The sequence below is a fragment of the Cupressus sempervirens genome, chromosome 3 (assembly GCF_028749045.1).
Source record: "Cupressus sempervirens isolate cs-2001-9-10 chromosome 3, ASM2874904v1, whole genome shotgun sequence".
NCBI classification, from domain to species: Eukaryota; Viridiplantae; Streptophyta; class Pinopsida; order Cupressales; family Cupressaceae; genus Cupressus; species Cupressus sempervirens.
In genome coordinates, this window is record NC_143120.1 from 873,965,112 (window position 1) to 873,981,492 (window position 16,381).

At 35.6% G+C, this 16,381-nt stretch overlaps 1 protein-coding gene and 1 long non-coding RNA gene across 2 annotated transcripts in view; both read left to right on the top strand.

Annotated features, from left to right (window-relative positions):
• Positions 1 to 14,158, top strand: part of EGY1 (Peptidase M50 family protein) — a 192,880-nt gene extending 178,722 nt beyond the window's left edge. Inside the window, exons 9-10 of the mRNA XM_089822253.1 lie at positions 13,589 to 13,639; positions 13,729 to 14,158. Coding sequence (XP_089678379.1) covers positions 13,589 to 13,639; positions 13,729 to 13,890 — 213 coding nt within the window. The 3' untranslated portion in view covers positions 13,891 to 14,158. The remainder of the gene's footprint in view (positions 1 to 13,588; positions 13,640 to 13,728) is intronic.
• LOC149569571 (uncharacterized) lies at positions 10,301 to 10,734 on the top strand. The gene is made up of 3 exons (XR_016362775.1): positions 10,301 to 10,390; positions 10,499 to 10,574; positions 10,669 to 10,734. It is a non-coding gene; the product is annotated as an uncharacterized LOC149569571 (long non-coding RNA).
• Positions 14,159 to 16,381: the final 2,223 nt, after the last annotated feature.

Sequence of the window (16,381 nt, forward strand, 5' to 3'; positions counted from 1 at the left end):
TATTTGGTGCAGTTTCATGTGGGAGTATTCATCATTGTTGCAGAATTGTATTGTACATTCCACATAGGCTAGTGGGATGTGTTGATGGTATTTACTATGTTGGCAGTTTGGGTTATCTACTCTACTTGGGTTCTGATATTTCGAGAGCTTGTTTCTCATGGGTTCTTGACTTTGGAGTTTGGGTGAGTTGTATTCGCCAGTTTGATTATGGATTTCTCTTGCTTAATTTTCAGAGGTTGTTGCAGGAGCCTATGTTGACTAATAGCAGTATAGTTCATGACTACATTTGGGATCCAGGTGGATTGATTGGGTTGTTGTTCGACCATTGCTTGGGGACAAGCAATTTTGGGAAGGGCGGACTGTAATGTCCCCTTTTGAGCATTCATAGCATGATGTTGTCGTTAGCCTATTTCCCCACGGTCCCGTAGGCTAACTAGGACATTAAAGGGGCTTAGAGGCCATTTGGCCTAGATAGTTTCAGTTGCAGGTCTTTCTGAGGGGTTTTGAGGCAACTTTGGGCATACTTACTATTTATAGTAAGTCATCTTGGATATGGTCGGACATCCAGTGGCAGTGGTATGTTGATGGTAATTGTTTAAAATCGACAAGAAGATTTGTTTATCATTGATAAGATTTGTTATGCATTGATACAGCTATTTTATAAAGTTAAATTTAAATATTTAACTTTATTAATGCATAGACTATAGTTGTGGGAAATATTTAAATTAAAAGAGTCCCCTTTATTTTATAACACATTGGAGACATAAGTTACATAAAGGGAGTTATCTTTTATCCCACATTGAGAAAACGAAAGATGGAGCTGTTGTGAGAACACTATAAAAGAAATGGAAGAGCTTCAATTTCAGCATGCTTGGAAATATCAAAGAAATTGGAATTTTTTTAGAGATTATGTCTCAATAGTTTGAAGGACGAAATCCCTTCAAGCTGGAAATCTTGACGCCATTGAAAGATATGGTCTTGAGATTCAACAGGGTAGCAGTGTGAAAAAGCAGATACGAAAAAGCAGTCCGAAAAAGCGGAACTGAAAAAGCAAGCCGAAAAAGCAGTTCGAAAAAGCGGAACCGAAGAACCGAAAAAGCAGTCCGAAAAAGCGGAATCGAAAAAGCAGGTCGAAAAAGCAGTCCGAAAAAGCAGTTCGAAAAAACAAATCGGAAAAGCAAAGCAGAAGGAGCAGCATTGAAGAAAATTATTACAGCCATCTACAACCAAGTTCCTTTATTAGTATTGTTTTTTAGGGTGTTATAAGTTTCAGTTGTAAGTGTGCATTATACCAGCATTATCATTTTGTAATCCATGTAAATGCCAAAAGTCTTGGCCATATTTCATGAGCATTGTATTAGAAATTTCATTGCAAATTAAGATGATAATAGTTGCTGGTGTCATTTAAGAAATTTAATATCATTATTTATCAGCTAGTTAGTTTGCATACCAACTATTTGTAAAAATGTCAATTGGCTATAGGTGTTCATTTCTCATGCTTAGCTCATATATATGCACTGAATATTGTCAAAAGTAGTAGCACACTCATGTTAGGTCATTGTGTAGTCCATTGTAGTCTTCTAGCACAAGATTCTCATTGATGCAAATTGAAGAAAAAGTCATTTGGAACTAGCTGAAATACTATATCAATCATACGTCCCTTGCATGTGAATTGTTTGATGAAATTCCTTGAGCTTTCATCAGCATTTTTGAGGGCAGATTTGAGGAGGGTTATTACAGTGGTATCGGAGCTTGCTTGCAAAGTGTTTGACGAAATGTCAAACAATTGAAGTATAAAGATTTTTGGTGTTTGAAGAAGTTATAACCTATTGGAGTTATTACAAATTTACTAGTATCCATCTAATCCCATGCAAATTTAATATATGAAAGTAACAGGGGAGCATCCTAGTCAGACATACAAGTTCACATATACTAGTGTTGACAACAGATTAAACACGTGATCTAGGAAATATATGAAGTTGCGGCAAAGATTGAGGATCATCAAAACTATGAACGAGTACATAAATTACGATATCAAAGAATCATAAATGATGCCATCAGGAATTGAACCTGTATTGTTGGTCAAGCTTAGCTCGTTACTGGGTGTTTGGTTTGTGGTCAAATCCACCATATGATTTGATTCCATAACAAGATCACAAATGCTATGACAAGATTGCAATCCCGTTTCATGCAAAATCAGAGTAAGAGATTTAAAATGATTGATCCCTGATCGAGAGCAAGTTGAGGTATATCCCTCCCTACGGCAGCAAGAGTCTCCAAAACTAAATAATCAATCCATGCTCGGCTATAAAAAGAACAAGAAGGTGGCGATGGAAGAGTTACAATACCAACAAGGAGTCATCGGCATAAATAATTAAAATGGTTATCTCAACTTATAAGGCCTGATGGAAATAAAATTAGAATATGAAAGGTTGCTATACATGAAATAATATTAGACCACTGCCAAGGTTAAAGAAATAATATTGTCTTAGTATTTAGCATCATGGTATCTATAGATACCTATATATGTATGTATGCATATATGTGTACATGTGTAAACCCCAACCATATATTACTTTTGTACACGCGAAAATATCAAGTATGTGTATACGTCCTTGCATATATAAATTTGGTTTACGTATGTACACATGTACATGTATAGATATGTAGGTATCATGATGTCAATATGATAAGACATGATTATACATTAGAAGGCTCCAACCAACAACAAAATTACAAAGGTACAATCTCGTTCAATTTTGAATTCATGATTAGTAATCTCTTTTACCATTAAATGATATGTGATTTAACAAGTTAGCTCATGATCGTCCAATGTACACTCTTGCCTTCCTAGTCGTTATCCTTAGCCCAGGTGGTTTAGGGCTTGTACCTACTTGCTTAGTGATTGCGGTGCCCCTCCATGCCCAATTCCTTTCTGGCAATGTTTCCCCCTTTGACATGCTCTTGTAAGGAAATTCTCCACGATTATATTATATTCCTCAATGTAATGAAAATTTACCATAACAAATTATTATTCATAAACCATCATCCCACTTCCCATGATGATAACCAAATTTCTAAGATTTCAAGATAACAATATAATAGCATCATAATGATTAACTAACATGTCATCTTCATATGAAATTATAATGATTAACCATCTTACCATTTCACATGATTATAACAAATTTCAACTGTAAACTGACTTCCCATGACATCTCAACAGCTATATGAACATTTAAAATTAGGTCAAAAATTGGGATGTAACAATAATTGAGTATAAAAAGAATTAGGAAGCAATTGAAGCTGAAGCATTGACTGGGAGCGGTTGTAGAGATATATAGACTAGAAGCTTTGTCTGTAGCTTATATCTCTATCTTGATTCACAAAATAGTTAGGATATCTTTACTTCATAAGGTCTTTGTGCCCCAATAGTAAAGCTTATTTGTATAGAATTACAATCGGACTTGGAGCCAAATCGGTACACTTCCAGCTAGCCTTTGAGTTGGTGTTGGTTTGTCGATATCATTTGTTTCCAACTATTAGATAGAAGTGAAGTTAGAGAATTCACCTTGCCCATTACTCGCTCCATGGGTAAGTGGATTCTCTCTTGAAAGTTAAGAGGAAAGAAAATTAGTAACACCCCATTACAAAATCTCTCAACTTCTTGCTTACCTTGAGTTGATCCAAGAAATGGTGAGAAACGGGAGCCTTCCCTTTAAGGTAGGAGAGACTCTGTCTCACACGCTATGGCTGGTCATCTTATTTTATGATTGGATTTTACCCAAAACTGTCGGTTGCAAAATATCCACCCAACAAGTCTATATAATGCTTTCTTCAATCTGCAAACCATATTCTTTTCTTCTATCAAAGGAAAGTCATTAGGTTGTTCAATGTATACCTCCTCTTCAAGTTCTCCATCCAAAAAAGTTGACTTAACGTCCATTTGATAAACTTTGAATTTTCTTGTAAGTTCTATATGCCAAAATCATTATGTCTGTAATCTAGCAACAAGTGCAAAAGTTTCCTCAAAATCAATCCTTCTTGCTGTGAATAACCTTTACAAACTAATATTGTTTTGTTTCTCACAACTTCACCTTGTTCATTTATCTTGTTTCTAAATACCTACTTAATTCCAATAACATTCTTGTCTTTAGGTCTAGGAACCAATTACCTTGTTTTTTTTCTTTTCATTTTGTTGTAATTCCTCTTTCATAGCTTTTATCCAAAAGTCATTTTTATGCGTTTCATCAGCATTCTTAGGTTCAACTTGAGACATTAAACAAAATTCTTCACTAACCTTGTTTCTTCTCATAACTTCTTTGTTCGCACTTCTAATGATTTGATCCACAAGGTGATTCTTTGCAACATTGTTAAGTGGTCCTTGCTAAACTCTGATATCTTCCCTTGGTTTTGATCTAGGTTCAGTTCTTGTTTCTCTCTATTCTTCTCTTTGTAATTCAGTTTGCAAATCAGTGTTAGTTTAATAAAACAATTTCTACTCAACATTTTGATTGTTAGTCCTTTTGACTAGTCTCTCCATTAGAATTGTAATCAAGTATCCTTTCTTGAATTCTAGACTTTTCATCAACTCTCACATCAGCACTTTCAACAATAGTCTTCAATCTTTGATTAAAACATCATAACACCACCCTGGAGGATGGGGGAAGGCAAAATGAGGGGACAAGTTTCCTAGACGAGGGGACATAGGGGCCTTAATTTGGGAACGGTGGGGGGACGTCAAGGGTTGTGTATACTATACATATGGTACTTAAAATGCTAGTTATGAAAAGATGTATTGTAATATAAGATATAAAGACGCAAAAGGTTAGAAACTTGAACATTGCATTGAATTGGAGCATCGAACATTGAACATAAATAGTCGAATCAGCAAATAGTCAACACTGGGATGTCCCCCATCCTCGACGAAGGTTGTGAAATTTGATGGCGCCATTGGGGATGGGGGAACGAAGTCCCTAAGTCCCCAGTGCCTCCTCGTCTTCTAGACATGGGGCGAAAATGGGGGATACATCCCCATGTTGCTATGATCTATATACTTTACTCTTCAAAGAATATCCAAAAAACATTCCTTCATCACTTCTAGAATCAAACTTTTCAATATCATCATCTCTTTTAATATAACACTTACTTCCAAAGATTCTAAAGTATTTCATTGTAGGTGTATGTCTAAACCAAAGTTCATAAGGTATCTTACCATTGCCTTGCCTAATATGAACTGTGTTCGTTGTGTATACTGCCGTATTTACTGCTTCTCTTCAAAATATATGTGATATATTATTATCAAACATCATTGCTCGAGTTGTTCCAGTCACTGATTTTTTCCTTATTTCGTCTTATCCCATCCTATTGCAGTGTCTTAGGAGCATAAAGTTGTCTCTTTATACCATTATCTTCACAAAAGGTGTTCAATTCATTTGAAATAAATTCTCCACCTCTATCTAATCTCAAACATTTAATCTTCAAACCAGATTCATTCTCAATTCTGCTCTTTAATATCTTGAATTTCTCAAAAACTTTAGATATGTCTCTAAGAAATGTTGCTCACATCATTCTAGTAAAATCATCAACAAGAAGCATAAATTACCTTTCACCATTAAAAGATCTTGTTCTTGTAGGGCCACTCAGATCTGTATGTACAATCTCCAACTTCACTGAAGTAGTAAACATCTTACTTGGAAATTAACTTTTTTTTGGCTATGCCAACACACGTTCTTTGCAAATCATATTAGAAGGTTTCGCAATCTTAGGCAAATCTCTAATTGCAAATGTTGGACTGACCTTCACAATGTTATCACAGTTAATATGACAAAATCTCTTATGCCATAACCAACTGTCATCCGCATTAGCAACCAAACATATCATTTCAGTAGGGTTCACCTGAAAAACACTACCTCTTGTTCTTGTACCTGTACTAATCAATGAGCTATTTGTATCTTTGATAATGCAAGTCTTTTCTATAAACTGCAATTGATATCCCTTGGCAACAAGTTGTCCAACACTCAAAAGATTATGTTTCGATCAATCCACAAAGTAAACATCCTCAGTGTTAGTCTTTCCATTGAGAGTAATAAATCATTTTCTTTTAATGTGGCATGTTGTATTATTTCCAACTCTAACTATTCCTCCATGATGACTATTTAATTCAACAAATTTGTTCATATATCTAGTCATATGATGGGAACAACCACTATCTATAATCCAAGCAAACTTTTTTTTCTCAACGTGTGATACTAAGGCTTTCCGTTCTCTTAGGGCTTTCTTAATAGCAACAAATCCCATCTCATCATTCTTCATCATCAGTATCATCTAGGAAATTTACCATCTTAAAATCAAGCTCATCATTTTCATTAACAAATAAGTAATCTTTAGGTATTCTATACTTGTAAGGCTTGATCTTCTTTTATTTCTTATGACTTAGATGAATAATGACCAAGTTCTCTACATGTCCAACAAACCAGAATTTTGTTACCTTTAGGTTCTGTCTTCATCAACAAGGCAAGCCTTTCATCAATCTTCTTATCTTCATCTTGCTTTGTTGCTCGTTCTCTAGCATAATCTCCACTTGTACTCACACTCCCTGCTACTGTAGGTTTGTCTCTGTGAATAGAAAAAGCACTCTCGACTCTAGATAGTTCATTATTTTATTTCATCCTAGTCCAGATGCTTGCAACTTTGCAAGAAGAGTCTCTTTTGTGAAGTTAGTTGTACAAGGAATAATTTCTTCAATCATGTGTGCCTTCTAATGAGAAGCAGGTATTAAGGTCTTCAAATTTTTCCACTCAATCTTATCTTCTTTCTTAGTTCCACCACAACTTGTAATTCCTACAACAATCTCAGATATCCTACTAAATTATCCTCTTATAGTTTCATCTTTTTTAGCACCTTGAAATATACATATCCAACTCTGTAATCTAGATTTCTTTGCATTTTCATCACCTTCAAATATCTTCTGTAAGGAAATACAAATTTCATGTGCAAGCTTTAAATTTTTTACTTCTGCATATTTTGATTCAGGAAGAGCTGACACCAATGTTTCTATAGCAAAGCATATTTTGCATGAATAGATCTTTAGCATCTTGTTCATAGGAGTCAAGCTTGTCTTCGTCTATCACATCCTTCCTTTTCAATGTAACCAACTAAAATTCCAAACATATGCACATCAGGTGAGTCTTCATCTTCTTCTTTCAGCTGTCATTATTTGCTCCATCAAACTTCGAACTTTTCTTCCCTGAAATAAGGAGCCATGGATCTCCTCAAGCCGTTAAACTTTTCCTTAAAGGATGCGATGCTCTAATACCAATTGTTAGAAAGTAAAGTCCATCAAGATAACTGAGAGGGGGTGGGGTCAATCAGTTATGTGCTCAAAACAATTTTTAATAACTTTATCAAATCTGAAACATGTAATCAATAGATCCAACGACTATAGAAAGATAACTATCACAATAACACAAGATATGTTAACTAGAGAAACACTTGATTAGAGAGAAAAACCCAGTGCGAATGATGCCCACAAAATGATGAACTAACATAAAAGTTCCCTGTGAAAGGATGGACTCTGATAGGAATGAATGAAATACAATCAGTACATACGAGTCCTTGTTAGGAGATTTTGAATCTCTGTCAGGAGATTTCAACCCTATTAGGAGCTGTGCCAACCCTGTTAGGATTTGAAAAGAGGATAATTAAACTCACTGTTCAAATAGCCTTAGACTGTCTTCACTAAACAATCTTCGGGATAATATATCCAAGTTTTTAACTGACTAAACAACAACTTATTTGCCAATATAGTTTGTTTGAAGCTCATAGTACATCCTCAACATCAATCTCTTCTTTGATCATACATAATACGCATCCAAAGCTTGCATAACCAACAACAATGATCTCACTGATTATTACAACTAAGTAAACAAACTTTCCTTTATACCAAGTCCAAAAATGAGTATTGAGTCAATTTTGAGGCTTTCTCAATTTACAATGAATAGTATAGGACCTCATACATTACATTACAAATAACACTTCCCATACAGATTTTATCAATAGTCAGCTTCCTAGGAACAAAATGCTGAACAGTCTTCACAAAACCTTATAGAATGAACATCTAATTCTGCCACGTTAACCATAGCCTCATGAATATGTCTTCTATCATAATCCGAGCCCGATGAACGATCCTCAGCTTCACCAAAAAGATACAATGCAATTATCAAAGAATGTTAGCCAGAAACATTCTCTGAGAACAGTCCTCACAAAAAAAATAATAACTCCCGCAAATCATCATAACTCTTTCTGTGAACAGAGACATAGCATTAGGACAGGTTCCTGAATATACCTTCAAGTGCTCATAACATATTTCTCTGACCACAAACCTCACCAAACAAAGCTTCCTTTGCAACTCTGGCCGAACTGTCCAAAAAATTGATATGTTGACATCAATGACAAACACTTTTATGAATGCAACACATAAGTACTCAATCATCTCTCTAACATACTGACAAACTCCCCCATACAACAATATCAAACATTCGTGCTTAACACTAACATCTTGACTCACCCATACCTATGCTCAAAATGAACCTCAAGACTTGACTGCTTCCAAATTTTACCCCATGACCTGACCTTTATAACTCCTCATCTTGACCAAAAGGTCACACCAAACTCGCTCCAATCCAAAGCTACAGGAGCAAAAGTAAAAGGTTTAGGAGGTCTCCATTTGCAATGGGGTTATGTTGTGAAAACCTCACAAAAAAACTCTTAAGAGTCTGGCCCATTCTTGTCAGACTTACCAGACTTGGCCAAGGTTGGAGGGGAGTGTTAAAATGAAAAATCAAAAACAAAATTTTAAAATATTTATCTAACAACCTTCCAATGCTTGTTTGGTTTTGGACAATGCGCATTAAGGATTATCCCCATTTTTGTCTTCAAGTCAGTCTCATTCCATTAATCAGAATATATACATAATGTAACATTTAACAATAGGATTTTTGAGAGTGGTTTCATATTTCCAGGCGTTACAATGCAGCTTCTAAAATTTTGAAGATCTTACAATTTTCAGACATAGGTCAAGTTGCAGTAATCAGAAGACCCCTCTCAGCGTTCTCTCTGTCATTCTATCTCTTGCTCTTTATCTTCCCTGAACTTGAGACCTATCTCTCCTTATCACTCTTTCTTTGTCCCCTCTCTCTACCTTTGTCTGTCTCACTTTCTCATCTCTTGCCTCAAGAGCTGGACCTATCTCTCTGCCTCTCTCTCTCTCTTACCTCCATACCACTGTGAAGGATGCTACTACCCTCAACCTTGCTGTGGTTTTGTCCCCAAACCCACATCAACATATACGTTTCTTTTAAAGAAATAGGGCAATAATGAATCACAATCATAGAATCTACAAAATACATATCCCATGTTGCAAATCTCTGCATCTTTGTAGTCAGCCACAATCAGGGATTATCTTGTCACTAAGCTTGAAATTGAGACACAAGTAGATATAATGGCTGCATCATCATTGAGGACTCATCTTAGATGCACACGTAGGAGGACTAGAGTGCCTAAGGTATAGGCTCCTTTGAGGCTTGAAAAAATAGATTTCTTTTGTTTTGATATTTTCTTGGAACTTTTGATGCCATGGATTTCATATTCCATGAGTTTTGTAGCAATTTGTCACTATTTATATATCTTGTCTGTTATTTTCTTTAGCTAAATTTTTACTTTGTACTTATGTGATCAATATATACTTGTGTATGTGTTCAAAACTTCAAAGTAGCTTCTATTGGATAAGTTATTGCATAGTTCCACATAGTTTCCCAATAAGGGGATGTGGGGACACAGGGACAGGTTTTGGGGATAGGGAAACCAAGGGCCTGGATTTGGGGTTGATGAGGAGATATGGTGGGGGGATGATGGTAGAGCAGTAGTAGAAGGGTGGCGCTGGTATACAAATTGAGGTGGATTGAAATCTTCAAGGCAAAGTCTGTAATATAATAAGTGCCCTGTGAAAGGTAAACCAATTTGTCAGAGTTAAAGGTTCTATCAATAAATAATTGCATGTGCCATATATCAAGCACCTTGGTGGTGACCGGATGAAATTGGTAGAAGTGGTGGTGCTTGCAGGGATGTTTCCCCCCAAGTCCCCAAGTCTTGGAAGTGTCTCCATAAAAGGGATGTGGAATGTTTTGAGTGGGATGCTTCCCCATGGAACACTGAGTTATTGTATCTTTAAGGTCTATTTAGTAAAAGGTGCATGAAACAAGTTTTCAATCCTTAAAAATCTTTTAATTTCTTGGGATTTCCAATTTGCCAAGTTTTTGCAGACTCTAAGTGCCAAGTCCAAATCTGAGCCAAAAATCAACTTGCAGAGACCAAACAGATTATGATTCTTGTAAGACTGATTTATACTCAATCAAACCTTTGTTTTGGTGCAAATATTAACTAAAAAGGAGCTCCAAGTCATTGTTGGCTGCTAACAAAAGTGACATTGTATCTCCAGGTCTATTATGTCTGAAAATCATTTCACTTCATGTTATATGCAATGTGAAGATTGTGAATAAACAATGATTTGATTGGTTAGTGGACTTTTTTTTCATTACAGTACACATTTTGATTGGTGTTGGTTAACAGTTTGTCCCTCTTTCTAACTTGGCTTTACCTTGACTCTAGATACCCAAAATGTGAGGAAACAAAAGGATGTTACTAACAAATGAGTTAGTGTATGTGTTATATCACTGCCCTCTGAGTTACAAGGTACAACTCTCTTATATGCAATATATACAATGAATTGTGTTTTTAATAGATCATTGGGATGGGGGGGTATGCTCTTAACCCGAGAGCAAAAGAGGATAAACCAAGATGCTCATAACTACAAATACCCTAGGCAGAAATAGATTTGGGCAACCTATAAAACCAGTGGAATGGATATCACAAGTTACCTTGAAGTTCGTCTAACATCTACTCCTACTTCTAAGTGTAGATTAGTCCTACTGAAATGCAATCTAGAGATAGAGCAGAGGTGCATATGAAAAATGAAATGGAATCCACCTTGACATGGTAACTCTCCACTAAAATGGAATCTAGTAAGATACCACCAACTTACAATACATCTGTCCTACAATCTCATAGAAATTATTCTAAAATGTAAGGTTAGCTCGGCTGAAAGAGACAATGAAAGAAACCTAGGTATGCTAGTCCTAAATGGAATCAAAACAGTCACATTACCTAACTGCAAACATCATACAAATCCATCATTCCATCTAACTCTTCGATTCTCACTCAACATCTGGAAATGCAGGGGGAAAAGTTAGACAGAATTGCCAATCCTTGTATTATGAGAAGAAATTACATTTAAAGGCCCCCTCTTAGGGTTCTTGGCTTGTTATAGATTCATCAGTTACATTAATAGAGCACTTGAAATGCTCGGAAATCCAACAGTCAATAGTTACAATTCAATACATTAGGAAAATACAACAGAAATGATTAGAATTCTTCAAAATGGTTCACATTCTCCTCTAATTTGTAGCGATCACGTTGGCGCCAAATCCATATAATTCATATTCCAACGGTTACTGCAGTTTTGAATTCTAACCATCGATCTCAAACCAAGGATCATGATTAAAACATTATAAACCTTTTTGTTTCTTCCTTTTCATTTTCCTCCGTGGGTCCCTTTGTGTACACACATCGAATTGTCGTTATGTTGCTATGATTATTCTTCACACAACTCTTTATAGCGACATAACAATGAGCGTTGATCTATTTTGATCCGACGGTGATGATAAAAGATCTTAACCCTTTGTTTACTTTGTGATGCAGGTCCACTTTCCAACTATGCACATCATGGCAAATAGGTGGATCTATTCCATTGCTTGGAAAATCTGACGTTGGACTGCTTTGCTTTGTGGCAGTTCGTGGAATATAATGGGCCCATTAGGACACGAATCATTTTGTCATTATGTCACTATGATTAACAATTGAGCCACTTTCCATAGCGACATAAATGACACTCGTATATTGATTTGGAGATCGACAGTGAAAAGAATCTCTTCACAACCCTGACTTTTTCTCGTATAGAACCAATCAAATTTAGACACTTGTCACCTCGTCTGACACCATACCAGCCGCAAAAGGAAATGGTCCATAGGAACACGCGTCGTTCTGTTGTTATGTCGCTATGATTATCTCACACAACTCTCCATAGTGACATAATGACAAGTGGATATTTTAAGATTTGATGACTGAGGATATTCATGATTGAATACTTATAATTCCATCTTTAAAACATCATCCATCGATCTGGTCTTCGTCTAACGATCTGGATTTAGTCTCTGAGCCATTTTGACTTGTCAAATTTGCAACGTAAACATGTAGATTAAATATAAGCCGGTGATTTCATTGTAACACGGGTCATACCACCTTTGATTTGGTTCTTTCACCATTTCTGATGATTTATTTGCTCCTCTTACATTCAAATTCAAGTGATCCTTCTTGCAGCTCATTCTCACAATCTGCATATTGTCTTTAGCCTTGATCCTTATATTCTTTGCTGCCATTTGTTCTGAATATGTCTGCAATCTTCTTCTTGGATGCATCCTATGTTCACCACAAATACTTGATCAAAGCATTAGGGTTTCAAAACAACTTTGTTCTCATTTGGGAAATGCATAAACTTACCCTCCCTTTCTTAATCACCTAATATAAACAAATGCATTTGACTACTTTAAAATGCCCACCTAGGTGTACACAAAGGAATAGATGAGAAGAGAAGTCCCTTAAAGACAATCTAGACACAGACATGACATGACATCAACTTAACCTTAATCCTAGAAGCTTGAGAAATATAGGGGACTGAAATGATAGCAACAATTGGAAACCCTCATGGAAAGCAAATGAACGTAACCTGAAAATCACTCGAGTCAGGAAAACTGTTTGCGATCTCATTGCAAGCTTTCATTTACAAACATAGCAAAAAATTACTAAAAATCAGGGGTATCTAGTAGAGTACTCCATTCAGTTGAGCTCTTAATACTAACTTTTTTTGTTTCTTGCTACTGTATCTGCTTGGAAAGAATCTTTAGAAATACATGTTGGTTTTCTTAGTCCCACTTTTCAGTGATGGCTTGTAGTAATTAGCTTGAATGTTTACAGTAGAATAATGGTTGCCATAATTTTCAAAATCTATGTTAAAATGATTAACCTATCTCGCTTAAGATTCATAAGCATTCCTAGTTTTAATCCGATCTCAAAACCTTTTCCATATCAAGGAAATATAGCAGCATCAGTGATATTGAGATTTTGCTGCTTATCCATAGTATTTAAGGTTATTCCTTACTCGCTTGCATATTTACCCTATAGGCAATCTAATGTGACAGGAAAATTTCAATATCACAATCAAATCAATCTATGGTTGCATTAATCACAATGCTCATTCATTTTATTGGTGTGAATGTTTTTCTGTACTAAGAAGTATACAAGAAGTTATTTTGCTTAAGCCTCAGATCTTCCAGCTTTATAAGTACATTTGATATAGTTGAAACAGAAAATAAAGTTGCTATCCCATTTGACCGTGCTACATTTATTTCTGCAGCTAGGTGGACCATTATCTTTGCCTTGGGGGCTCTATATATTAATTTGCCAGGTGGGAATTGCTTAGTAAATCTAGTATATCTCAATAATTATCATTGCTTTAAGTTAGAAATATTCTTCTGACTAATGGTTTTTTTGCAGAGATCACCAGAAAAACCATGCTTAAATGATGTGTCTGAGGTGGGATCGTGGAGGAGGACAGCTCTAACGATAGCCATTTTCTTAGTTGTGTTAGTACTTCTTCCTTTATGGGATGATCTTGCAGAGGAGCTTGGTATAGGGCTTCTCACCAGTTCATTGTAAAGATTTAAACTGTACATGCCATATATTTGTGAAGATAATATTACTGGCTCTCAATTTTGTCTTTTTAATATTTTAAGAATTACATAAGGCCTTTGAAGGAGCCATTATGAAAAGAAATAAGTTGGGTTATTTAGGCCTTGCAAGAGCTAGAGGTATTTGACGATCTCAAGCATGGTTGTGCTTGCCTCATGGCAACTTTTGTAATCAATATAAAAATAATTTTGAAAAATCAATGGCACAGCCACACAGATCATAATGTTGCCAATAATTGTATGTCTCTGTACTATTATTCTTGAACATTTTTTCAATCAACGTGATTGTTATTATTTTTCAGCCGATAAGAACATGTGGTAATCAGATGTATTGATTGGTTCATTGAGGTGCAGCTATGTTACCCTAAGTTTCCGGGATGGGGGGACGGGGGGACAAGAAAACGAGTTTTTGGGACTGTTTTTTTTGGCTGAAATAGGGGACGGCAGGGGACGGATATATATATATATATATATATATATATATATATATATATATATATATATATATATATATTCATGAATTTCATAATTACACATCATTGTCACATTCATCATAGCAACATAGTTTAAAATTACCAATTTCATTCATCAAATCAGCATAGAACATAGCATCAAATCGAATCATCGTCTAAGAATTGGAACATAGGATGACATCAAATGAGAGAATCAATCTGCCATAGATTAGACTTTAGAGCCCTTTCTTGTGGGTTTTGGAGGAAAACCGAATTTGTTGTGCCAAATCTCCCTAGACGGGTAGCAGCCATCTTGTTTGGGCAGTAATCAGCTATAACAATTTATTTCTGGGCAATTATTGCTGCTATCAGAGCATTATCAAAACTGAAAACAATCTGAGTATTCCTCAACCCAACAACAATCATTTCCAGGTTTGCAATATGAATATCAAATAGAAGTCTGATTTACAATCATTTTTCAGGTTTGGTTTGTTGAACAAAAGTTGGAGTTTTAATTTTCAGTCATAGTTGGATGCTAAGTTTGTAATGGCTTCCAAAAAAATATATTTCGACATGGGTTATATTATCATATTTTATTATTTTAATGTGGTGCCAGCAAATGGGCAAAAAATCACAATTTATTAATTTTTTTAAAAGTTGAATTTTATTTTAAAAATGGAAACTTCAAGCAGTCCCTAGGACGGATGGGAAACAATTACAAAGTCCTGGGGACGGTCAACACCATTTGGAAACGCGTTGACCGTTTTCAAAATTTCGGGGACGGGTTTCCGATTATCTTGCTTGGGTGGGGATGGCTTGGAAACGTTTCCGGCCGTCCCCAAGTGTTCAAAATGGGGACGATTTTCGAAACTCAAGGCTTAGGGCTGGAAACGCGTTTCCGGGTAAAATAGAGGTGCAGTCTGATGAACATGGATAAAGTTAACCTTCTACCTTGCAAATATTGAATATAAATGCAAGTTTAATGCAAATGTAGTTTGTGATATTTGAATAAAAAATAAAAAATAAAAGCTTACATAAAACTATCAGACCTCTTTGAGAGGAGGAAGAACTTTTTAACTTACACAATTCTAAACATTAGATAGCCTATTGGACTTCAGTCTTGCAATCTTTGTCTTAAGCAATCCCATGCTTTTACTATTCAGGACAATGATGAGCTCTCCCAAGTTTTCAACAGCCCCCTAACTGAAAAGACTATATGATGAACCAGCTGTCGAGACACTAACATAATTGCTCATGATGTTGTTGTAAGCATTACAATCTGAGATGAAGTGCTTTTCAAATTCAACTGCTCCAGAAGTTCAAAGAACACACACCCTTTTTTGGTTGTTTCCACCACTTGGTTTCATATTGAAGTTGATGAGAGTGAGTTCTTAATTGAGTAATAAGAATTTTGGTTCTCCACACGATACAAGCCTTTATGTATGCTTTTCGAAAAAAATCACTATTGGGATTGAACTCCTCGAAATAGTATTGTTTTTGTAATGTCCTTGGCAACCATTTGTCAGTACAATATCGAAAATTATATGTAAAATATATTAGCAACATTAGATTTAAGTAAATAGTAATCTAAATACTATTCAAGCTACCCTTCCTAATCCTTCAGGACAAATCCTTTCTCCAGTCACCTAACCCTTTGGTGAGAATTTTATCTCTATTAGGTAATTGTCATAAAAAGATCTCCCTTAGGCCCCTTGGGATCTCTGGTAACATTACTTGGTAGAGATCCCACCTATACCTAGTCTCTTATCTCTGACATATGCATATGTTTGACCACTACAATATATATTGTCTCTAAAGGATTCTCTATAAATCCCTCTCTAGAATACAATTTAGAATTCCAACATTCGATTACGAATGCCCTCTAGTCTCTGAGTTCCCTTATAGGGAGCTTGACATTCATAATGAATGCCCTCTACCAAGATCTACTTGGTCTCTCTAGAAGTTATAAAACTCTTGATTGTAAATCCTTGATTACTAGTCTCCTTA